Source organism: Gopherus evgoodei, chromosome 13 (genome assembly GCF_007399415.2).
Source record: "Gopherus evgoodei ecotype Sinaloan lineage chromosome 13, rGopEvg1_v1.p, whole genome shotgun sequence".
Lineage (NCBI taxonomy): Eukaryota > Metazoa > Chordata > Testudines > Testudinidae > Gopherus > Gopherus evgoodei.
Window position 1 is genome coordinate 25,205,399 of NC_044334.1, and position 24,467 is coordinate 25,229,865.

At 42.3% G+C, this 24,467-nt stretch overlaps 1 protein-coding gene across 4 annotated transcripts in view; it reads left to right on the plus strand.

Moving 5' to 3' along the window:
• MED13L (mediator complex subunit 13L) overlaps positions 1 to 24,467 on the plus strand; it is a 405,971-nt gene that overhangs the window by 187,379 nt on the left and 194,125 nt on the right. For all 4 annotated transcript variants that reach the window (XM_030582917.1, XM_030582918.1, XM_030582920.1 and 1 more), the window contains 2 exons: positions 3,771 to 3,855; positions 23,241 to 23,324. In XM_030582917.1, coding sequence (XP_030438777.1) covers positions 3,771 to 3,855; positions 23,241 to 23,324 — 169 coding nt within the window. The remainder of the gene's footprint in view (positions 1 to 3,770; positions 3,856 to 23,240; positions 23,325 to 24,467) is intronic.

Here is a 24,467-nt window from a genome sequence, read left to right on the forward strand (position 1 = left end):
GCACTATATTAAGTTTTGCTTGGATATTACTTTCTCGCTACGTTCTGTCAGGATTAACACCTAAAATGTTGAATTGCTGCTTTTATTTAAATGTGGGTTCTAATATGTTTATGATTTTGCCTTTATGGAAAGACTGAAGTGAAATATAGTGATAATACATAGCTCTTATACAGCACTTTTTCATCAGTAGATCTTTAAGTTCTTTACAATCTTTTTTATATTTATCCGCACAACATCCATGTGAGGTGGGGAGCTAAGGAACAAAGAGGCTAAATGACTTGCACAGGGTCTTAAAGTAAATCTTTGTTGGAGCAGGGATTGAACCTGAGTGTTCCAACTTCTATGCTAGTGCCCTACTCACTGGCCTTCCCCTGTGTATGACAGTTATGTTAAATAATAGTAGAATATAATTTCAAATGTGTTTGAGTCACATGGGGCATTTAACAAAACAGTAACAAACTTGGATACATCAACATATAGTAATATAATTCTATGGTATAATGTTGTAAATGTTTGATTAAATTGTATCGTTTTGGGTTGTACTATTTTATCTGTCTCTATCATGTGAACTGACATCATCCTTTGTTACCTCCTTAATTTGTTACAGTATCATTATTCATATTAGAAAAATAGCATTAGCTTCAGTTGCCACATTTTGCAAGATTATATAATATGTTCTAATGATTTGAGACTCTTTTCTAGCGCCATCGTAATACTTAAAATTGATATGAAAATTAAAGATCAACATAAAATATGAACTCTCTTACAGGAACAATTTAATCTTTTTCTCTAAGTAGATATATGTACTTTGTAAAAATTGACTAGGGTAAGTTCCAGTAGTTTGATGTGTTTTTATTTTATGCTATTTATTTATTTAAAGTCACTTTTGAGGGACCAAATTTGATAAATATCGCTTCCCTTTAAGAATTTTCTGCAAATTGAAACATTGGGCCAAATTCTGATCCCAGTTACTTCTGGGGTCACACACAAGGTATATATGAGTGTTCAGACTTCTAAGTTTACTTATGCTCTGAGTACCAATCTCCTCAGATTGGATCTTGTGATTTACTTGAGACACCAAGAGTGAAATATGTATTTGGACAAGCATTCAAAGAAGAAAGGAGAGTTCGTCAAGATGTTTTGTCCATATATATGATTCCATGGCGCATCCTCCTTCCTTTTTTCTCCAGAGTCCTATAACTTTGGGATTCTGCAGTTGAGAAGGATCTGAGTGGTGGTTGAATCAATCTGCCTTATATACCCTTGCTTTGGGAGTATGAGGACATTCAGGGAACATGTGCAGTCCCAACAGATACAGCTGGCCAAAATATTATGATCTGGAGCATATGAGGTGCATGTGTCCCAAGAATGGAATATCTGTCCATCCACCCACATATTGAAGAACTCCACTGAAAGTAGATAATTGCCATTTGGAAAGGCATTTGTCATATTTTCTAACTCCTCTTCTTCATGAGAGGATGCTTGTTCTTACAGAGGATAAGGAGTAGATGACTCTATAAAATGCTTCCTCTCCAAAGACCCCAAAAAGGAGAGCTCCAACTAAAATGAGAAACCTCTGTCTAAAAGGCAAAAGAAAAGAAAAATAGCCAAAACGGGCTAAAAGAAAAGGAGGCAGGAGGAGGGAGAAAAAAAAAACAGATTCTCATTTCTTTTGAGCTTCTGTTCCCAAAGAATGGGGGCCCTGGACTTTGGAATTTTTTAACCCTGACCTGGAGAAGCTGGAGAGGTATTTTTTCCCCTGAGATGTGTTTTGAAATTTTAGGGGGAGGTATGTTGTATTTACTATCAAAATCCAGCCAGAGGGTAAAAGAGCAAATCAAAAGGAAGTGTAGGTATCTCCCTTTCAAAACCAAAAGAGCCATTCCTCTCTACATTTTTACTTCACATGAGTCTCAATAGAAAACTGAGAAACTCCTGTTGAGGAGGGTCTCAGTTGGCAGCCCTGGATTCAGAGTGCTACAGTTGAGAGATTCTCTCTTAGGCCATGGCTACACTCACACTTTACAGCGCTGCAACTTTCGCGCTCAGGGGTGTGAAAAAACACACCCCTGAGCACTGCAAGATACAGCGCTGTAAAGCGTCAGTGTAATCAGGGCGGCAGCGCTGGGAGCGCAGCTCCCAGTGCTGCACGCTGCACCCGTAAAGGATGTGGTTTACATGCAGCGCTGGGAGAGCTCTCTCCCAGCGCTGCCGCTCCGACTACACTCACACTTCAAAGCACTGCCACGGCAGCGCTCCCGCAGCGCTGCCGGGGCAGCGCTTTGAAATTCCAAATGTAGCCATGCCCTTAGGTTAATGCAATAGTAGCATCCTGGCAAAGGGCATGCAATTCCTATTGAGGAGGATTTCTTCCAAAAATACTGTCCAGACAGGAAGATTGGGGATTCCATAACAAAGGACTTTAAAGCTTCTCTATCTGCTCTGACAGTGTCACTGACAACCTTAGTGTCCTAAACCACAATGTTCACAACTACAAGGACCTAAAAAGTACATTCTTCAGAAATATAAAAGTGTTAATTTATTAATTAGATGTAGGTTTTAAATTTGCCTGTACATCAAAACAGGTCTGCAGAGTATATTCCTGCTAAATAGGGCTTAGAACAATGGATAGAATTTAAAAGCAAATTAGCCAGTTCTTATTCTCTAGCAGGCAGTTATTAGTCATTGGTGACCTTTTAGTCACTTTCAAAGGGTGTTAAATCTAATTTTCACAACTGGCAGTTATATATTAAAATCCTTTGTATTTTTTATTACAAGGGTAAACCATTTGGGTACAGATATACAAATAAGCCTTCAGCTGCAAAGCTTCTGCATCTTAATGCTACAAAACATATCTAGCTAATGGGGAAATTTCTATAATGTACAGATGCATTATTTAATGTCTGTAATTTCAGTTTAATTTTTTGAATTAAAAACAAGATGTCTGGTAGTATTTCGTTTCTGAAGAGAGGAATGTGAGAAAACAAATCCACATGAGAATGTATCAAGTCCATTAAAGGTGAACTGAAAATCTTTTAAGCTGCCAAAGACTTGTAGGGGAGACACAAAACCTTCAGCATTGTTTGATTACCTTGCTAGGACCTAAAACAGAACAGAGAGACCGGTTTCCTGCTGTGCCTTATGTATGGGTGATGGCATCAATGTCTTCATTTTCTAACTGCAGTGTGACAGTCTAGTTATGTTTTATCATTTGATTGTGTAACTAGTAGTGTCAGTGCTATAACACAAAGTATTGAAGCAAGTAAAGCAGGGGCGAATTGTAGACTAAGACTTGATTAGACAAATATTTTTGATAATTTAAGTAAATTGATTGATAATTAACCTGAGTTTACTGACATTAATTGTAAATGCTAAGATGCACACTCCATAGCCATTTGTTCCAGGGACACACACTCTGTCTAGACATGTTTGAAGGAGGTATGAAACAGTGATGCCAAGGAGAAATAAAGAATTAAAAAACTGTACTCTACTACATTTCTGATTCATGCTGTAATATTAGTTATATATTGTTTATAAATATTTGTTTGGTTAATACATTTTTCCTAACTTCTCATTTTCTGTCTGTATCTACAAAGCTATAAAGATTGAACCTAAGCTATGTTTGTTAATGTATATGGTAATGCAAATAGTTTCAAGAAATGAACTACTCCTTTAAAAATTCTGATTGCTGGAGTAATTATATGTTTGTTTTAATAGTCTAAACCTCCCCCAACATGGTTAACATTCTGACATTTTACATATTTTTACAGTGGTGGAGGAAGGACTGTGGGAAAATGGGCTTTCCTACGAGTGTAGAACTTTGCTCTTCAAAGCAATCCACAACCTGCTGGAAAGGTAAGAGAAACTCTTTTCCATTCAAGTATTTCATTCATACATAAAGCAACAATGAGGATGTTAAAGAACCATTTAGAAAAATTTGCAAAAATCTGTATCCTAAAACATCTCTTTTGGGGCTAAAACCTATCTTGAGAACTGAGTTGAGCACTAGGGAACTGTGCACAGGCAAGCATCCTGAGTTTAGGGCTAAGAATGTCAGTGGAGCCACTCTCTGACCACTACTTCAGTCTTTGCTATTTGATCCTATTGCCTGTGCAGCTTTGAGAGGGGAGAAAGGTGGCAATGGCTGTTGGAATCACTTGTCCTGTCCCCTACTCTTCCTTAAAGAGAGACCATGTGTGGAACAGAGATCTCCTGTGAACTTACGTTTTTGAAAATCTGCCCTCTTCACAGTGGAACCAGGCTAATTCTGGTGCATCTTGGAACCTCCACACCTGTGGGGGGCAGGATTTGCCTGATATTGTAGAAACCTGGGACATCTACATCTTTCAGTGTTAATAAAGCAAGAACTAAGGGTATGGAGGCTACACTACTAGCACTATAGTGGCATAGGTGCAATACTGCAGTGTAGACATTGGCACAGTGATGGAAGGGATGTTTCTGATGCTGCAATAAATCTGCCCCACCCAAAACACAGTATTGAGGTCTTCCGTTGGCCTAGTTGTGTCTACGTTGGCTTAACTGAGTCTCTCAGGGGTGTGAATTTTTCACAGCCCTGACTGGTGAGCTAGGTTGACCTAAGTTTTAGGTGTAAATCAGGCCTAAGTATTTGTATGCTGTATTCTATTTCTGTCAAAATCCAGCTCTTTAAATTTGACCCAGTACATTTCACAGCAGATAAGCCATATCAAAACACAACAAAACAATTTAGCTGTAGAGAGAAAGGATGGGTGAGGTAATAACTTTTATTAGACCAACTTCTGTTGGTGAGGGAGATGAGCTTTTGAGCTTACACAGAGCTTTAGCTGTAGTAACGTGATATATCAGAGAGTTATGTGCAGGGTGTGTGTAGTATTTGCGTTGGTGTTTTGAGCTATTTTTACTTTTGATTATCTTTTATGTGCTTTAAAATGATTCAGGAAGATCTTTAAGGGTTTGAGAAATTCCAGAACTGGTCGTCTTGTAGTATTTTAGTTCCTAGATAATGGAAATATCAGGAGATGATCTGATACTACATTACTTTTGCCCCATAAGTGGTTCCCCAAGGCATTAAGACATGTAGAAAAACCCCATGAATCCAAACAGTAAAGTACTTGACTTTATTCAAGTTTATCTTCACATCACTTTCAGCTTTATTTCGGTTTCACAGGAACCTCCTTACACAGCTGTAATATATGTAAAAGCAGCCATGCTTGGGATGGGGCGGGGGGAGGAGAGGAATCATTTTGTGCCAGCAGCAGCAGCAACAATACAAATGTGGTCCATTACTGTAGCTAGCAATATTTAGAAGTGCAAACAAGCACTTTGTCTTTGCTTTTCTTGCCCATATCATTTCTGCTGCTTTCATTTCTCTAGAGAACTCTGCCCTTGTAAAAGCTGCAGTTGAATATAACTATAGTTGTATCTGTTTTTCTACCTCTTTTCTTTCTGGAGAGAAAATCTGTGTGGAGGCACAACAATACAGACACAATCTTCCCTTGATTTGTGGACTGGCATACAAACTACTGGATTCCCAAGGTCCTCTGCTAAATTGAAAGGACTGATTTCATTAATTGTGATGTCATACATTTTGTCATTTAAAACAATAATTGTTTGTGTTTGTTTGCTTCATAAGATGTACTTTATTTTTTTTTTTTAACACTTCTCTATACCTGGACAATGAAAATAGACTAGTTAGTTTCCTTCTGTTTCTAACCAGTTTCTAGTCAATTTCTCATGCTTTTCTCCAGCATTGCTGTATTTGAATTGTTAACAATGCAGGAGAATACGTATTTCCTTTCTTTTTTAACACCTTTCTATTGGAATTAAAAGGGGAAATCTCTCCCACCCTTGTTTTTAATATAAAACCTAAATTTTGGCCAGTTTGACCTGGCGTCTGTGTGTAAGTGTAGCCTGGTAAGTAGGAGAGGGAACCCCACTGCAGGCATGTCATAAACAGATAGCTAAGGGTTAATGTCTCTTTCACCTGAAAAAAAAGTAACCTGAAGCACCTGACCAGAGGACCAATCAGGAAACCGGATTTTTTTAACTCTGGGTGGAGGAAAGTTGTGTCTGAGTTCTTTGTCGGTTTGCCTGCCTCTCTCTCAGCTTTGAGAAGTGATTTCTGTTTCCTGCTTTCTAATCTTCTGTTTCCAAGTTGTAAGTACAAAGATCATAAAAACAATAAGGGTTATTGTTTTTCTTTTGTATTTACATGTCTATAGTTGCTGGAGTGCTTTGATTTGTATTCTTTTTAAATAAGGCTGTTTATTCATATTTCTTTTAAGCAAATAACCCTTATTGATTTTATGATCTTTGTACTTACAACTTGGAAACAGAAGATTAGAAAGCAGGAAACAGAAATCACTTCTCAAAGCTGAGAGAGAGGCAGGCAGGCCGACAAAGAACTCAGACACAACTTTCCTCCACCCAGAGTTAAAAAAATCCGGTTTCCTGATTGGTCCTCTGGTCAGGTGCTTCAGGTTACTTTTTTTTCAGGTGAAAGAGACATTAACCCTTAGCTATCTGTTTATGACACGCCCCCCAAATTGCAGACAGTGGGGAAGCTCACTGGCGGCGATTTCCTTCTAGCACTTTAAAATAAACAGATTACTACAACACATGCACCTTTACATATGCCACTAAGTATATAACTAACAGACTTCTACATTTTAAGAACACTTTTTAACTACTAGATTCTGGGAAACTCTCACGGGAGAGTGCATCCGCTACTTTGTTAGAAGCTCCTGTGATGTGCCGAATTTCAAAATCAAAATCTTGGAGAGCTAAACTCCAACGAAGAAGTTTCTTGTTGTTCCCCTTGGCAGTATGAAGCCACTTTAGTGCAGCCTGGTTAGTTTGTAGTTGGAACCGCCGTCCCCAAACATATGGGCGTAGCTTTTCCAGGGCGTACACAATGGCATAGTATTTCTTTTCACTGACTGACCAGTGACTTTCCCTCTCAGACAGTTTCTTGCTGAGAAACACGACAGGATGGAAGTTGTGATCTGTTGCTTCCTGCATGAGCACTGCTCCTATACCACGCTCAGATGCATCCGTGGTTACCAGGAATGGCTTGTTAAAATCCGGGGCCCTGAGTACAGGGTCAGACATGAGCGTCGCCTTAAGCTGGGTAAAGGCCTTTTGACACTCATCAGTCCACTTAACTGCATTTGGCTGGGTCTTTTTGGTCAGGTCGGTTAGTGGGGCAGCGATTTGGCTGTAGTGTGGTACAAATCGCCTGTAGTATCCGGCCAAGCCTAAGAAGGATTGGACCTGCTTCTTGGACCATGGGACAGGCCACTTTTGGATAGCATCCACCTTGGCCTGTAGGGGGTTTATGGTTCCTCGACCCACCTGGTGCCCCAGGTAAGTTACTCTGTTTTGGCCTATTTAACACTTTTTGGCCTTAACAGTTAGTCCGGCCTGCCTGATGTGCTCAAAGACCTTTTCCAGGTGTAGTAGGTGTTCGGGCCAGGAGTCTGAAAAAATGGCCACATCATCGAGGTAGGCAACTGCATAATCTCCCAGTCCTGCTAGTAGACCATCTACCAGCCTCTGGAAGATGGCGGGTGCATTTCGAAGGCCGAAAGGAAGGACATTAAATTCATACACCCCCGCATGGGTGACGAAGGCTGACCTCTCCTTGGCAGGTTCATCTAGCGGTACTTGCCAGTACCCCTTGGTTAAGTCTATTGTAGAGATGAATTGAGCACGTCCCAACTTCTCCAATAGCTCATTGGTGCGTGGCATTGGATAGTTGTCCGGACGAGTTACCGCATTTAGCTTACGGTAGTCCACGCAAAAGCGTATTTTCCCATCTGGTTTGGGTACCAGAACCACTGGAGATGCCCATGCACTGGTAGATGAGCGGATTATACCCATCTGTAGCATGTTCTGGATCTCCCGTTCTATAGCAGCTTGGGCATGAGGAGACACCCGGTAGGGTGGGGTTCTAATGGGGTGAGCATTACCTGTGTCAATGGAGTGGTATGCCCATTCAGTCCGTCCTGGGGTGGCTGAGAACAATGGGGTGAAGCTAGTGCACAGCTCCTTGATTTGTCGCCGCTGCAGACGTTCCAGGGTGGTTGAGAGGTTCACCTCTTCCACGCCACCGTCTTTTTTCCCTTCATAGTAGACACCGTCAGGCCACTCAGCATCATCTCCCTGGCCTGTAAACTGACAAACCTGTAAGTCTCTGAAATAGAAAGGCTTGAGAGAATTAACATGGTACACTCTAGGCTTTAGTGAGGAATTGGGAAATGCAATGAGGTAGTTCACAGTTCCCAGGCGCTCTTGGACTGTGAATGGCCCTTCCCATGATGCTTCCATTTTATGGGCCTTTTGCGCCTTCAAGACCATAACCTGGTCTCCTACCGTGAAGGAACGTTCTCTGGTATGTTTGTCATACCAGGTGTTTTGCTCTTCCTGAGCATTCTTTAGGTTTTCTCTAGCAAGGACTAAAGAGTGTTGGAGGGTGCTTTGTAGGTTGCTTACAAAGTCCAGAATGTTAGTTCCTGGAGAAGGCGTAAACCCCTCCCATTGCTGCTTCACCAACTGTAATGGCCCCTTAACCTTGTGACCATACACAAGTTCAAACGGTGAAAACCCTAAACTGGGATGTGGTACAGCCCTGTAGGCAAACAGCAACTGCTGCAACACTAGGTCCCAATTATTGGAGAATTCGTTGACGAATTTTCGAATCATGGCCCCCAAAGTTCCATTAAACCTTTCTACCAGGCCATTGGTTTGATGGTGGTACGGGGTGGCAACCAAGTGATTCACCCCATGAGTTTCCCACAGTTTTTCCATGGTCCCTGCCAGGAAATTAGATCCTGAATCTGTAAGGATGTCGGAGGGCCAACCTACCCTGGCAAAGATGTCTGTTAGGGCCAGGCACACAGTGTTAGCCCTGGTGTTGCCTAGAGCTACTGCTTCCGGTCATCGGGTAGCAAAGTCCACTAAAGTCAGTACGTACTGCTTTCCTCTGGGTGTCTTTTTTGGGAAAGGACCCAGACTATCCACAGCTACTTGCTGAAATGGGACCTCAATTATGGGGAGTGGCTGGAGAGGGGCCTTGACCTGGTCTTGGGGTTTTCCCACTCTTTGGCATACCTCACAAGACCGGACATACTTGGCAACGTCCTTGCCCATCCCCTCCCAGTGGAAGGACTTCCCCAACCGGTCCTTGGTTCTGTTCACCCCAGCATGGCCACTGGGATGATCATGGGCTAAGCTTAAGAGCTTCCCGTACTTAGTTGGAACCACCAACTGTTTTTGCGGCTGCCATTCTTCCCGGTGTCCACCAGAAAGAATTTCCTTGTATAAAAGTCCTTGGTCTATAACAAACCGGGATCGATTAGAAGAGCTGAGAAGCGGTGGGGTGCTCCGTGCCGCCGCCCACGCTTTCTGAAGGCTGTCATCTGCTTCCTGCTCAGTCTGGAATTGTTCCCTTGTGGCTGGGGTCATCAGTTCTTCCTCAGACTGTGGACTTGGGCTTGGTCCCTCTGGAAGCGATGTAGGTGATGGGGTGGTTTCTGTTGCTGGTGAACCGCTCTCCGCTGGTGCACCTGAGAGTATTTTAGGCTCTGGCTGAGGCTTTTGGGTATGGCTGTCTGTTGCTTTTGCCAGTTTTGGCTCACTGGCGCCCTCTGGCGTTGTTTGAAGATGGGGTTGCACTTGCTGGTACTGGTTGCTGTTCCAGTTCCAGGCCTGGGACTGGAGGTGCTGTGGCTGTTTCAGTGATTGGCATGGAATCCGGGTCCACTACCTCTGTCTGGGTTTCTGGTAACACAGACGGGGCGTCTGTGGATGGCTCAGGAACAGGAATGGGTCTGGAAGCTTGCCTGGTTTGGCTACGTGTAACCATTCCCACTCTCTTGGCCTGCTTCACCTGGTTGGCCAAGTCTTCTCCCAGTAGCATGGGGATAGGATAATTGTCATAGACTGCAAAAGTCCACATTCCTGACCAGCCTTTGTACTGGACAGGCAGTTCAGCTGTAGGCAAGTCTACAGCTTGTGACATGAAGGGGTAAATTGTAACCTTCGCCTTTGGGTTGATGAATTTGGGGTCAACGAAGGATTGGTGGATAGCTGACACTTGTGCCCCCATGTCTCTCGTCGCAGTAACCTTTTTTTCGCCCACTCTCAAATTTTCCCTCCGCTCCAAGGGTATTTGAGAGGCATCTGGGCCTGGGGATCTTTGGTGTGATGGTGGTGTAATGAACTGCACTCGGATGGCGTTCTTTGGACAGTTGGCCGTGATATGTCCCAGTTCATTACACTTAAAGCATCTTCCATCTGATGGGTCACTGGGCCGAGGTGAGTTACTGGAGACTGGTGAGGTGGAAGAATAGGGCGTCTGTGGCTTTACTTGGGTTGTATGTGGGGTCTTTGGCTGTCCTCGGTTGCAGGGTTTATGTTCGGTGTGCCCCCTGGGGTATTCGTTCCCCTTGACCGTAGCTTTCTTGCTTTCTGCCACTTCCATCCATCTGGCTCCAATCTCCCCCGCCTCAGCGAGATTTTTGGGTTTTCCACCTTGTATGTACCGTGTTATGTTCTCAGGAACACCATCCAAGAACTGCTCCATTTGTATGTATTTTTCTTTCTTTTTTATATAAAGCTTTCTTTTAAGACCTGTTGAAGTTTTTCTTTAGTGAGGAACTCCAGGGAATTGGGTCTGCAGCTCACCAGGGAATTGGAGGGAAGAAGTAGTCAGAGGGAGATCTGTGTGTGTTAGATTTACTAGCCTGCCTTTGCATTCCCTCTGGGTGAAGAGGGAAGTAATTCTGTTTTCCAGGACTGGGAACGGGGAGGGTGGAGTCCCTCTGCTTAGATTCACGGAGGTTGCTTCTGTGTAGCTCTCCAGGAGCACTTGGAGGGGGGAAGGGAAAAAGCATTATTTCCCTTTGTTGTGAGACTCAAGGGATTTGGGTCTTGGGGTCCCCAGGGAAGGTTTTTAGGGGAACCAGAGTGCCCCAAAACACTCTAATTTTTTGCTTAAAAGAAATATGAATAAACAGCCTTATTTAAAAAGAATACAAATCAAAGCACTCCAGCAACTATAGACATGTAAATACAAAAGAAAAACAATAACCCTTATTGTTTTTATGATCTTTGTACTTACAACTTGGAAACAGAAGATTAGAAAGCAGGAAACAGAAATCACTTCTCAAAGCTGAGAGAGAGGCAGGCAGACCGACAAAGAACTCAGACACAACTTTCCTCCACCCAGAGTTAAAAAAATCCGGTTTCCTGATTGGTCCTCTGGTCAGGTGCTTCAGGTTACTTTTTTTTCAGGTGAAAGAGACATTAACCCTTAGCTATCTGTTTATGACAAGGCCCCTCACCCCAAGCCTGGAGAGGGTGGAGAACCCCTAAGCACGAGTGAGGCTGGGGACTACAGAGAGGCTGAAGTGAGGAAGGTGAGGGCTAATGGATGGGGAGGACTGTATTGATGGTGGATTCTGAACAGATGGGGTAAGTGCTGGGAGAGTGAACTGAGGGCAGTGGGGGTCGATGGGATGGGGGTTGAATTGATGAGGCTGAACTGAGTAGGGGCAGAATTGAGGAAGGTTGGACGGGGACAGAACTGATGAGGGACTGGAGAACAGGATTAATTGCTGAGCAGGAGCTGGGCAGATGTGGGGGTGAGAGCTCTTGCAGCAGGGGCCAAAAATCACCTTATCGAGTACGTGGGAGAGTGAGCTGTTCAAAAATCAAGAGACTGACCTGAAAACCTCAATAGAATCTTTTTTTAGAATGTCGTGATTTTTGGGCCAATCTCATGGGGGGTCCGACTCATGATTTTTGATCTTTTGAAGTTGGCAATACTGGAAGCTTGACTTTTAATTGGACAGGATCCCATTAATACAGGGGTTGGCAGCCTTTCAGAAGTGGTGTGCTGAGTCTTCATTTATTCACTCTAATTTAAGGTTTCGCATGCCAGTAATACATGTTAATGTTTTTAGAAAGTCTCTTTCTGTAAGTCTATAATATATAACTAAACTACTGTTGTATGTAAAGTTAATAAGGTTTTTAAGATGTTTAAGAAGCTTCATTTAAAATTAAATTAAAATGCAGAGCCCCCTGGACTGATGGCCAGGACCCGGGCAATGTGAGTGCAACTGAAAATCAGCTCACGTGCTGCCTTCAGCATGCATGCTATAGGTTGCCTACCCCTGCTTTAATAAGTTACACAATAGTGTTATAGCTACCATCTTAAGTCTTGTCTATACTAGAGAATTTTGACAAAAATGTCTACATCAGTTCAGTTGCACAGCTGTTGGCAGTGTGGAATCCTAGTGCAGGCAGTTCTCCTGCACTCTCAGGGCTTGGCTACACTGGAGAGTTGCAGCACTGATGGTGGGTTTACAGCGCTGCAACTTAGTAACTGTTCACATCTGCAAGACACATCCAGCGCTGCAACTCCCTGGCTGCAGCGCTGGCTTTACACTTGGTCTGCTTGGGGTGTAACGATTGCAGCGCTGGTGATGCAGCGCTGCTCATCAGGTGTGGCCACCAAAAGTGCTGTTATTGGCCTCCAGGGTATTAGGAGGTATCCCAGAATGCCTGCTCACAACAAACCAGAAGAATGGCTGAACTCCGAGATCGAGCAGAGGCAGGCAGGGGAATTGCTTTGGAAGGTTCACAGCTGTTTGCTTGAAGAGAGAAGTCATGCGGCAGAGGGGCAGGGGGGAGTCCGTGTTGAGCAGCTGCTTATGTGGTCTGAAGGCTATTTAGGAGTGCATAATTTGCATTTAGTGAGTAAGAGGGAGTGGGGGAAGGGCTCAAAACTTTTAAATTGATTGCAGGTTGGTGCTATCTTCCAGTCCTTAGAACTTGCAAGGCAGGGAGCTGACACAGTGTCATCTCCAAAAATCCACTCTCTCTGTCTCCCCCACGCTCCCTGTCATACTCCACCCCACCCCCCTCTTTTGAAAAGCACGTTGCAGCCACTTGAACACTGGGATAGCTGCCCATAATGCACCACTTCCAACAGCGCTGCAAATGTGGCCACACTGCAGCGCTGGTAACTGTCAGTGTCGCCACACTGCAGCACTTTCCCTGCACTGCTGTATGAAGACAGCTGTAACTCCCAGTGCTGTACAACTGTAAGTGTATCCATACCCTCAACTGTTTTCAGCAGTATGTTAATTAGACTTGCTCTGAGCAAGTTTAATTGACACACTGCTGAAAATAGTTGCCAGAGCAAGAGAGCTGTCCACACTTGGGTTCCTGATGGTACTAACACAGGTGTGGCTGAACTGTTAGCTACAGCAGGAGCTATTTGTAAAAATTCCCTAGTGTAGGGACGGCTTTACTTTCTGCATTTCCCTCTTATCCCAATCTTCCCCAAAACTCTCTTGTATACATGCCAGGCTAGGTGGTTAATTTGTGCTGTTCCCTTTATTAAAAATTACATTAAAAATCTTAGCAGCTGTTCATTGATGCACCTCTGTGGATCTTTAACAGCTTGTTGGAGACAGATTTAATTTCTCTGTGCCTTTTAAAAAAAAATTGAATCTTTTGCTCTATTTTTAATTGATCTTCTTGGACCTTAGTATCTCTGGACTTCCTCTTGTACTTTGTCTGTTCCTTTTTCACATGCTGTTCCTCTTTAATTTGGGTCTCCGAGTTAAGATGCAGCATTGCAGTAGATTTTGCGGACACTATAAAAATGAGAAGATTTGACAGATAATTTACTCAAAGTTCACTTATGCTGGTTCCACCAAGCAAATTGGTGGTATATACAAGCATACTTGCGAAGGCAATGGATAAAATACCCAATAATGATAACCATGTTTGAGTACCTGAGAGAGTTACATGTCTGAAGGAAGACTAGATTGCACAAAGAAACTTGCTTTATTTGTTGTTTATGTACAAATCTTTATACAAGAGAGACGCCTTCAGACAGTACATGATGGCAGAGCTATTGTGATTCTAGAGCTAAGGTTGTGTTCCGTTCTGAAATTCAGCCTCTTTATTTTATTAAAAATACAACGTCTGTCCTAATTTTTCATCATATAATCTCTGAGTAAAGATTGAATTGTATGAGAATTTTTTTTTAAAAAAGAGTTAATTCGTTTCCAGGTTCTAATCAATTAAAAATTGTCTCCCAATAAGATACACATTCTGAGTTTCATAAATTTTCATGACAATTTAGGTTGAAAAAATATGAACAATAGAAAATAAAAATTGTATGTATAATAAGAATTTGGGCTCCCTGGCATTATGTAATTATTTTGTCAAATAAAAAGGAAAGTGTGTTCTTAGTCATAAATTAATCCTTATACACCATGGTTAGCTACTGGAGAATTAAATTCATGATGATCGAGTCCTCTATGATGTACCAGTTCTTGGTTCATTGAAGACCGGAAACTCTGTGACACTCTTCAAAGTAACAGCTACTATGTCTGGGATCCTATTATCTGTGAGCTATTCAGCTTAGGTGTACCTGGCCTTCATTAAAGCAATGACCACCAGTGTAGAAGATCTGCATGTTTTTCAAACTGTTCAGCTCGTTCTGGAGTGGAGCTTGTGAACCAGCTGAATAGTTTCACACAGAAGAGGAGCTGCAACAAAGTGCATCAGCTTCAACAAATATCAAAGTCTTTATAAAAATGCTCAACTGATTCAGAAGTAGATACTTTTATTTGTGATAGAAGCTGTTGTGTCAGAGATTCTTGCTTAATTTGGTAACTTCATGCATCATAACTGAATACGTATGCACAGTGATTAGCTAATGGAGAACATGAAAAAAATCATTTTCTTTAAGCACTGCAAAAAGTTTCATTTTTACAAAACTTCAACCAGTTCTACTTTTTAACACTTTAGGAGAACAGTGAAATACTTCCTGTTGTCACTTGCTCGCAGTAATGTGTACTCCATCCAGAACTGGGGACTAATACAATAAAAAAGAAGAATGAGTATACTGTTGTTATTTTCTAGAGCTATGCAGATGGTAGGGTGGGATGTCTGATCTGTTTATGGTAGTAGGTAGTTTGGAGAAAGGAGTTGCTGGAAGATTGGCACCCCGGCTGGCATGAATTCATGTTGTGGTGTGTTTTTGTATTGTATGGTAATGGTTCCAGTAGTGAGAAGTGTATTTCTCGGTGGAACAGGAGAAGGTATGTGGTATTAAATACCTTAAATTTTCACTCACTCAGTTTTGGGTGAGGCATGTTACTACTCCTGAGGGCATTCTGCACCAAAAAATTAAAAATTTTGCACACAATATTTTAAAATTCTGCAAAATTCTGAATGTTTTATACTCCTGGGGGAATTCATGTCCCCTGCAGATTTCTTTGCTTCCCTGAAGAATAGTGACTTTCTGACAGGGAAGCAAAGGGAAGCTGCATTTATTTATTGACAAATAAAACTAAAATTCAGGATGTTAAAATATAGGGTGCAGATTTTTAAATTTTTTTTGGCACTTAATGCCAAAATGCTCAGGAGTAGTTTTATTTGTCAATAAATAAATGCAGAAGCTCTAGCATGGCAATGGGGAGCACAGCCCGTTGGTTGCATGAAGGTAGGAGATCATCTTGCAGCCTCTTCACCCTCTACCCCGGGGACACGGACTCAGTGGTGAGACTGCACCCGACCCTGACGCAGCACAAGGCTTGGGCCTGCCCCAGAAACATTTTGGGGCCCTGCCCTTTGCATCAGGCACACTAGGTGTTGGGCAGGCAGGATCCAAGTGTGGAGGAGCTCAGTGTGGGGGAATCCAGGTGTGTGGTGAGAGGATTCTCTGTGGAACAATCTGGGTGTAGGCAGCTCAGTGAGGGGGTCTATATGTGGGGGGCTCTGAATGCACAAAGACTTATTGGGAGTGGGGTTCCAGGTGCAGGGGCAATGGGACTCTGCAGGGGCTTCCACTTGAAAGGTGTTGGGGCTCAGCAGAGCGGTCTGGGTGTGGGGGGCTCAGCAGGGGGATCTGGATTCTGGGGGAGTGGGTCTCGGTGGGGTGGGTGTGTGGGTGCAGCTAATTGGGGGGGTCAGTGGCATGGGGGTCTGGATGTGGGGACTCGGTGGTGCAGGGGGTGGGGCTTGTCAGGGGGGAGATTTGAGCGCAGGAAGCTCAATGGGGGGTGGTCTTGGGGCAGGAGGCCTGGGGGCAGAGGGCTCCAGGTGCAGGGATTTGAGGTTCAATGAGATTGGGTTTGGGTATGGAGGGCTAGAGGGGTTCTGAGTGTATGGAGTGAAGCTTGGTGGGCGTGTCTGGATATGGGACATCTTGATGCACGGGAATTGGGTGGATGGGGGAGCAGCTCCCCGTACAGTTGACCCTTCCCCTGCAGCTCAGGAGCAATGGGGGCAGGAAGCAGGGGAGCATGCTGAGCTTCCTGCAGCTGGGGGATGTTTCTAGGGGTGGGGTCTGACACAGCCCCAGCCACTTCTTGCTGGGGAAGAGGAAGTCCCGTCCTCTTCTGCGTCCAGCCCAGTCAGGACTAGCAGCTGATGCCAGCTCAGGGTAGGAGCCACTGGCTGGGGTGTCCCCAGCCCTGTGGTGATTTTCCTCTGTCTTGCTGCTCCGGGTTCCTGAAACAATGTATCTGTGCAGCTAGAGAGTGGTGTGGGACTGTTCTTGCAACTTTCCTTCGCTTTCCTATCAGAAAGTCATTTTTCTGCTGGGAAGCAAAGAAATCTGCAAGTGACCTGAATTCAGTGCATGCACAGTGGTGCAGCATTTCCCCAGGAGTAATGTTATATATACAACCTTAACTCACATACAGTATAGTTTTTTTTGTATTAGTATTATTTGTATTAGTATTATTCCCAACAACTTTCTATCATGCTATTATTTTTCTGTGCATGTTAGTCATATCTGATTTTACTAATTAAGAAATTTTAATTGTGTTTTGGCATAACATCCAGAATAGTCTCACAAGGATGGTTTTGAATTATACTTGAATGGTATTTTACTTTGTGGAGTCTTTTCTTAGTCTTTGCAAACAAACTTGGAAAAAAATAATTATTATTTGTACTTCTGTTTTAAAAATTAACAAAGATCTGTTTTAATTAAAAGGGAACCTCATTTACCACTTTGAACTGTTTCTCTGTGTAACTAAAGCATGGGAGACATATCAATCTATCTTATTGCCAATAGGCTGCATTTGCTGGTGCGTGCAGAATAAGTCACTGCAGTGATTTATCAAAAATAATTTTACTGCAGACACTTCAGAATTTTCAACACACAAAGTTAATTTAATACAGAATAAAATCATTCCATTTTGTTTCTCTTATTGATTGTTGTTATAGTAATTTTGCAGCATGTGGTTGTGCAGAACATTTTAATTTCTTCCAGAGAGTGACTTGCGAGAAAGTGTTTTTATCATCTGTCATTGAGTTTTTTTTCTTTCGTGTAGTAGACCTAATACTAATTTCATTTTCATAATGCTCTTGAGGTAGTGTTTGCATGCATGCATTCAGCCCTTCAGTTACTATACAATATCTAGTGTTAGTTAGCCAGTACAGAGCCCATTGATTGACAAGATATATAAATAAAACTGAACTAAGAATTTTTTTAATTGCCATTTTGTATTCCATCATTCTGCTTATAATAATTTTAAACATAGAACTGGATTCCGTTCAAACAAGAGCTAGAAAATTCAAATGTAAAACTTTTCATTGCACCTCCCACTAGTTCTGTTTTGTTTGTAGATAACAGAAAATATGATAATATGTAGGATCCTGGACTGTTTTAAGGCAACTTGCAATATCTAGCACAACTTCATTAGTTAACTATGAAGCTAAATTGGATTCTCTAAGTTTTTTAAATCTGACTCCTACTGATATTTTTACATAGTCTGTAACTTTTTGGAATAAGTTAATGTATAAGAAATTGATTTTAAAAGTGTAATGTCATTTGAATTAATTGACAGAACCAGCGAAATAATTTTGTTCAACTGAGACTGTAATGACTCCTCTTGGGACTTTTTTTTCCCCCTCAGAGGTCCTTAAAATACAGTTTATTGATACATTATAACTGCTCTTTCAAGGTCAGCATGAACTATTGTCAGTTTTTTACTCAGGGAGTCTTTAATTTATGGGTCTTTCAAGTGGTAGGATGTAAGGCAGGGGTGAGCATACTACGGCCAATGGGAGCTTTGGGGGAGGTACCCACAGGTGAGGACAGTGCTTGGAGCTCTCTGCCCCACCCACACCCCCCAGGGGCCATAGGGGCATGGTGCTGGCCATTTCCGGAACGGTATGGGGCCAGGGCAGGCAGGGAGCCTGCCTTAGCCCCTCTGAGCATCACTGCCACCTCAGAGCTGCTCTGGGTAAGTGTCACCGGGCCAGAGCCCACACCCTGAACCCCTCCCGCACCCCAACCCCCTGCCCTGAGCCCTCTCCCACACTCCGCAGCCCTCTCTGCACCCCAACTCCGTGCCCTGAGCCATCTCCTGCACCCCGCACACCCTCCTGCACCCCATCCCTCTGCCCTGAGCCCCTTCCTGCACCCCAACTCCTTGCCCTGAGCCCCTTCCTGCACACCGCACTCTCTTCCGCACCCCAACCTCCTGCCCCAGCCCTACATTCATGGCCCTGCATGCAATTTCCCCACCCCAATGTGGCCCTCAGGCCAAAAAGTTTGCCCACCTTGGATGTAAGGGCTCCTCCTCAGAATGACCATATAGTGCTGCTTTTCTAAAGGATTGTCAGATCAGACACTGTTTCTATAATTTTATATTTCAACTCTTAAAAAATAATCTCTCTAGTCTGAATTTTGTTTGCAGTGTTGTTGTAGAAAATGAAATAAATTTTCTGATTCTATAAAAGGAAAACCTCTAATTTTTTAAAGGGTATTGCCCAAGTTTTGACCCCATATAGAATTCTTTGGATTCTAAGGATCAGATTTTCAGTCATCATTAAATCCTCTTTGCATCTTGAGGCAGTATGAAGGGGAGCATAACATTTCTTTAATAGCGTCGATAGGGATTCTCTTTGTACAGAGGAATTCCTGGCTGGCATAGAGCTACCATAGCCAGCTTGTGCTCCAGTGATCTCTGGCTGACCCAAGGGACTACTACTAGCGATCAGATCCAGTATTTCCCATACAGTCCATGCTGATCAGCGCTCCACGCTGAGCAAACAGGAAATGAAATTCAAAAGTTCGCGGGGCTTTTCCTGTCTACCTGGCCAGTGCATCCGAGTTCAGATTGCTGTCCGGAGCGGTCACAATGGTGCACTGTGGGATAGTGCCTGGAGGCCAATACCGTCAAATTGCGGCCACACTGACCCTAATCCGACATGGCAATACCGATTTCAGCACTACTCCCCTTGTCGAGGAGGAGTACAGATATCGGTATTAAGAGCCCTTTATATTGAAATAAAGGGCTTTGTTGTGTGGACGGGTGCAGGGTTAATTCAGTTTAATGCTGCTAAATTCGATATAAACGCATAGTGTAGACCAGGCCCTAGATATCCAGGCCCTGACACTGGGATATCTGTGACAAACCAGATCTTATGCCTCCAAAGGTACAGTATACCCTAGTTTACCAGTTTTTCCTTAAATCACCACTCCTATAACACATAGCACTTGTAATAAAATAAAAGCAGGTTTATTTGAGAAGGGAGAAAGATTCCATTAAAAACATGTGTGACGGAAAAAAAATGGTTATAATGCGAAACAAAATCACAAAATGTGAACCTTGCTCTCTCAGTATTAATAGTTTCTTTCCCTATATAATAAAGTAGATCCTTCCCCTCCACTGCTTGCCAGAGTTCAGTCTGTTGCAGAGATGGCTGGCTTCACAGGAACCAACATCCAGTTTTTCATAAGAACACTTGCGCCTCAAGATGCCTCCTCCATGAAAGGATTTTTCCCTCCTCTGTGTTATACTGAAAATGAAACAGCCTTTTGTTTCTATTCATGGACAAGGCAAACCTCCTTTCTTACTGTAACGTTCCTTTTTTATCTTTAGGAGGTTTCAAATGTTTGCACTTGTGTCTGATGGTTTTCCATTGAAAGTCTTGGGGTTGACCAAGGCCAAACAAATGAGCTTTGCATTGCATCACCAGTTGAACAGAGTGGGGTGAATGGGTCATCACTCAGACATATTATCCCCTGACGGCTAATTTTTACTCCAAGTACATAAAACATACTTTCGTTATAAATACATTATTCCTTAATTATTACCTGTACATACATCTTGAGATGATTATGAATCTTGACAAGTTATGTGCTTTCTGTAGATATCTCACGTTACTCTTTATGGATAAATATCCTGTAAGATGTATTCGGTGAAGTGTGTGTGTCTGGTTTGAGATGAGGGTTCTTTGCAAAGAACAGGAGACTCTTTGCCAAGGAGTCTCTATGTCAAAATTAGATTCCCCAGTTGCTGCTAGGTGATTATACAGCAGTTGTAATTAAGACAGTATTCTTTTTCATCTACCTTTGGCTGAGAAGAAGGGACCACTTTGGCCAGATGTTCCTCTTTCTACTGCAATAGATGCCTTTGTAACCACTAAATTAGATGACTGTGCTGTATTTTGCATAGGGCTATACCTTAAATGTTAAATCATCCTGGAGATTAAAGCAGTTGTACCAGATGGTAGTGTGTGTGTAATTTGATTGAAATTTCTATACCAGTAAAAGCTCTACTGTAGACACAGTTATACTAGGCTAAGTGTTTTTGCGACTATAGCTTATTTTGCTCAGGGAACATCTGTACTGGCAAAAATACACTTTTGTCATTGCGCTGGGATTGTAGCTATACCAGCAAAACTTCTCTAGCATAAACCCTGGCGTAAGTGTACAGTTTTTGCCATAAGCATGACAGAAGTACTTCGCAGTCTGTGCTTGTTTAGTTGCCAGGTTAAGTTTTAAGGTGTTTGATATAGACCTAATACCTGCCTATTTCTGAAACAGCCTGGCTCCCCATGTCACAGTTCTTGAGCTGCAGTCTCTTTGGTTTAAAAGAGAAGGAACTGTTCTCAGTATGTTCTCCAAGTAGAACCTTAAAGATACACTTTTGGCTTATGGGTCATGCAGCTATTCTAAATTAAGTATCTGGGCTGAAGCTGCCTCCTTTTGCTTATGTATTATGCTGCCTAAAGTCTCTAATTATTTGCTCAAACACGTACTTTAGATTTTCTGCTATTCTCTGTTTGCCTTGGTTGTTCCTTTGTGCCACGGAGGCTGTGCAGAGTGTATTTTCATACGGCAGTATTGCATGAGACCATGTTAGATAGAATCATAGAGTATTAGGGTTGGAAGAGACCTCAGTTCAACTCCTTGCTCAGAGCAGGACCAACAGATGCACTGGAGGGACAGTATGTTACTCCTGGGGGAATTCTGTGCCAAAAGAAATCCAAAATTGTGTGCCCAAAATTGCAAAATTCTGTGTATTTTATTTGTCAAAATAATGCAGTATAATCACACCAGTTTAATTTATTTTGGTAATTTTTAAAGCTACTATACAGCAAAAAAAATCACAATAACTGTTCAGCATTTCCTAAACACATGAAAATTAAGTTACAAATACTTGGTAACCAATATCCTGCATTTCAGTTATAATCCTGGATTTTCATTAAAATTACATTACTTTTATTTTGGTGTTTGGTGTTCTGCAAAGTAGAATGTCACTTTAAATTGCTCAGACTTTCACACATGAAAGTCATACAGTTTTGCTAATCATTTTCCTGCATTTTTTTAATGGATAAGTAAAATAGATCCTGAGCTGTCATCTAACCCCATTGTGCCTCTGGCACAGGAAAAAAAGCAAGAAAGCACATAGACCTTCCTAGCTGAGGATTCAGTTACTGTCATTTACAAAAAGAACAGGAATACTTGTGGCACCTTAGAGACTAAGAAATTTATTTGAGCATAAGCTTTCGTGGGCTAAAGCCCACTTCATCAGATGCGTGCAGTGGAAAATACAGCTTCAGCCCACGAAAGCTTACGCTCAAATACATTCCTTAGTCTCTAAGGTGCCACAACTACTCCTCATTCTTTTTGCTGAAACAGACTAACACGGCTACCACTCTGAAACCTGTCATTTACAAGGCTCCTTTACTCCACTCTGGCAAGGTAAAGGAGCCTTAATTGATTAACAATGGGAAGAATTAACCAACAATGGGAACATTAGCAGCCTGCTTTCTTAGGCCTGGTCTACAGTGCTGCAACTTTCTCACTCAGGGGGGTGAAAAAACACCCTCCGAACTCTGCAAGTTTTAGCGCTGCAATGTGACAGTGTAGACAGTGCTGGTAGCTACTCCCCTCGTGGAGGTGGGTTTTTTTTATAGTGTTGGGACAGCGCTCTCCCAGCGCTGGTGCCGCGACTACACAGGCAGCACTTTAACATTGCTAGTAAAGACATGCTCTTAGTTGTTACATTTCTGCTCAGCCTCAGGGATAGTAGAGCCTGCTTCATACAGCCCTTCGCCTCTAAACCCAGGATGCAGCAACAGTGAGTGAGAGGGACAGAGTGTCTGTCTCTCTCTCTCTCTTTCGCACAGAAGCATTGGCCCAGCCCTATATCTGTAACATCTCTCCAGGGAGGCAGAGAGGCAGCCCCAGCCTCCCTCCTCGCAATGATCTGCTCCCTGCTGCCCGCTGCTCCCAGCAGATGCTCCCGGGCTTCTGGGAAAGGGATGTGTGTGTGGGGGGAGGGATAGCTCAGAGGTTTGAGCATTGACCTACTAAACCCAGGGTTGTGAGTTCAATCCTTGAAGGGGTCACTTAAGGATCTGGGGCAAAAATCAGTACTTGGTCCTGCTAGTGAAGGCAGGGGGCTGGACTCAGTGACCTTTCAAGGTTCCTTCCAGTTCTAGGAGATTGGTATATCTCCAATTATTTAAAAAAAAAAAAAAAAAGTAATGTAAAAAGGATGTAGGAGAGGGATATAATCATATAACTTCTTTTTGTAAATATCAGCTATCTTTGACTCTGACTTTCTATGAACTTATTCATTATTCACTGACTAATTCTTATAAGCATTATGGTACAAGAGAGGCTTGAAGTAGAGCATGGTGGATCAGTTCAGGTAGTGTCAAAGCAAGTGCAAAGACTGTGTAAGAGAAGCAGTTAAATACAAAATCAAGACTGGCATTACTGATGGCACAAAGGAGGTGGATTGTGATATGTAGAGACCGAAGGAGGTAAATTGGAAGGGGCAGAGTTGTGGAGAGCTTTGAAGGTGAATGCTAAGAACTTGAATTTAATTTAATGTCTTAAGAATTTACTGAATTAACATTTAAATTGTAATAAGTAATTTGATGTTTTAATTATTTTGTAGATGCCTGATGGATAAAAACTTCATAAGGATTGGAAAATGGTTCATCAGGCCTTATGAGAAGGATGAGAAGCCTGTCAACAAAAGGTAAGGAAATGCCTTTTAGCAAGTACTATGAGGTCTCTGGAATAATGTCAGTGTTATTGTTCAAGTTCTGATAGTGTGCTCGTTTTCTTTAGGTTGTGGTTCCTTCCCTCTGCTCTGCCTGCAATCTCTTTTTTTGGTAAAAGAAGCTTTTTTCTTTCAAGTAGCTGCAGTAATGCATGGCGATATTTCAGTAGATGTTGTTGAGATCATGTTAGTTTTGCTAATTTGGGCTGGAAAGTGATGTTTATATAATCTTTCATTTCCACAGATTTTCTCTGGCTTTGAACTGTGTCTGTATTTTGGTGCCTGTTATAAAGTAGATTTTAGATAGCCATGAACAGGTATTGTTTCCAAAGATTTACTCTAATCCCAAAATTACAGTGGTGTGAAAGAAGGTATAGATTTTTAAGTGTATCTGCTTTGAAGAATTGTAGCTTTTGTAACTACTTCAAGATTTGATTTCCACATGATTTACATGCAAAAGCCACTCGGCGAGGCTTTACCAGACCTATAGGATTAATTTGTTGCACATGATATATTTGTTTTGTTAGTTTGTTTGAGGTATTTTACCCTCTTACAGTATTGCTTTCCAACCAGTGATCTTTTACATTCTGATCACAGCTTATTATTGCAGCTGGTTGTTTTTGTAAAGGACAGTATGTTAACAAGATAGCCTAAAACAATAGTGTTTTGTACCATCTTGTAAGATTAGCACAATAATTGAAGATGTATTTATCTACTTTCCTAAAATGAAACCATTTTGTTCTGGCCTGTGAATTTCTCTCTGAACAGAGAGAAGCACAGTATTAGCATTATTTGTTATTTAGTGGGTTAACGTATGAGCATTTCACCTCTGGAGAACCAAATTTAAAATTCTCACTTAGTACATAAATGAAATGTACTTGACAGTCTTATACTATTTCCTGGTGAGCATCGATCCACATCACTAAAGCATCTGGAATAGCTAGCAGTCTCTGATCCAAACTGAATCAGAATTAGAATAGAAAGTGTTATAAATCAGGATCGAGGTGCACTGGCACTCTGAGTGGGGTGTCAGTGGCATGAAGCCTATTAACTCTCAATTACCTATATGGCAATGTTAGGAGTCTGGGTGACAAGAGGAATCCGAGGGTTCGCTCTTCC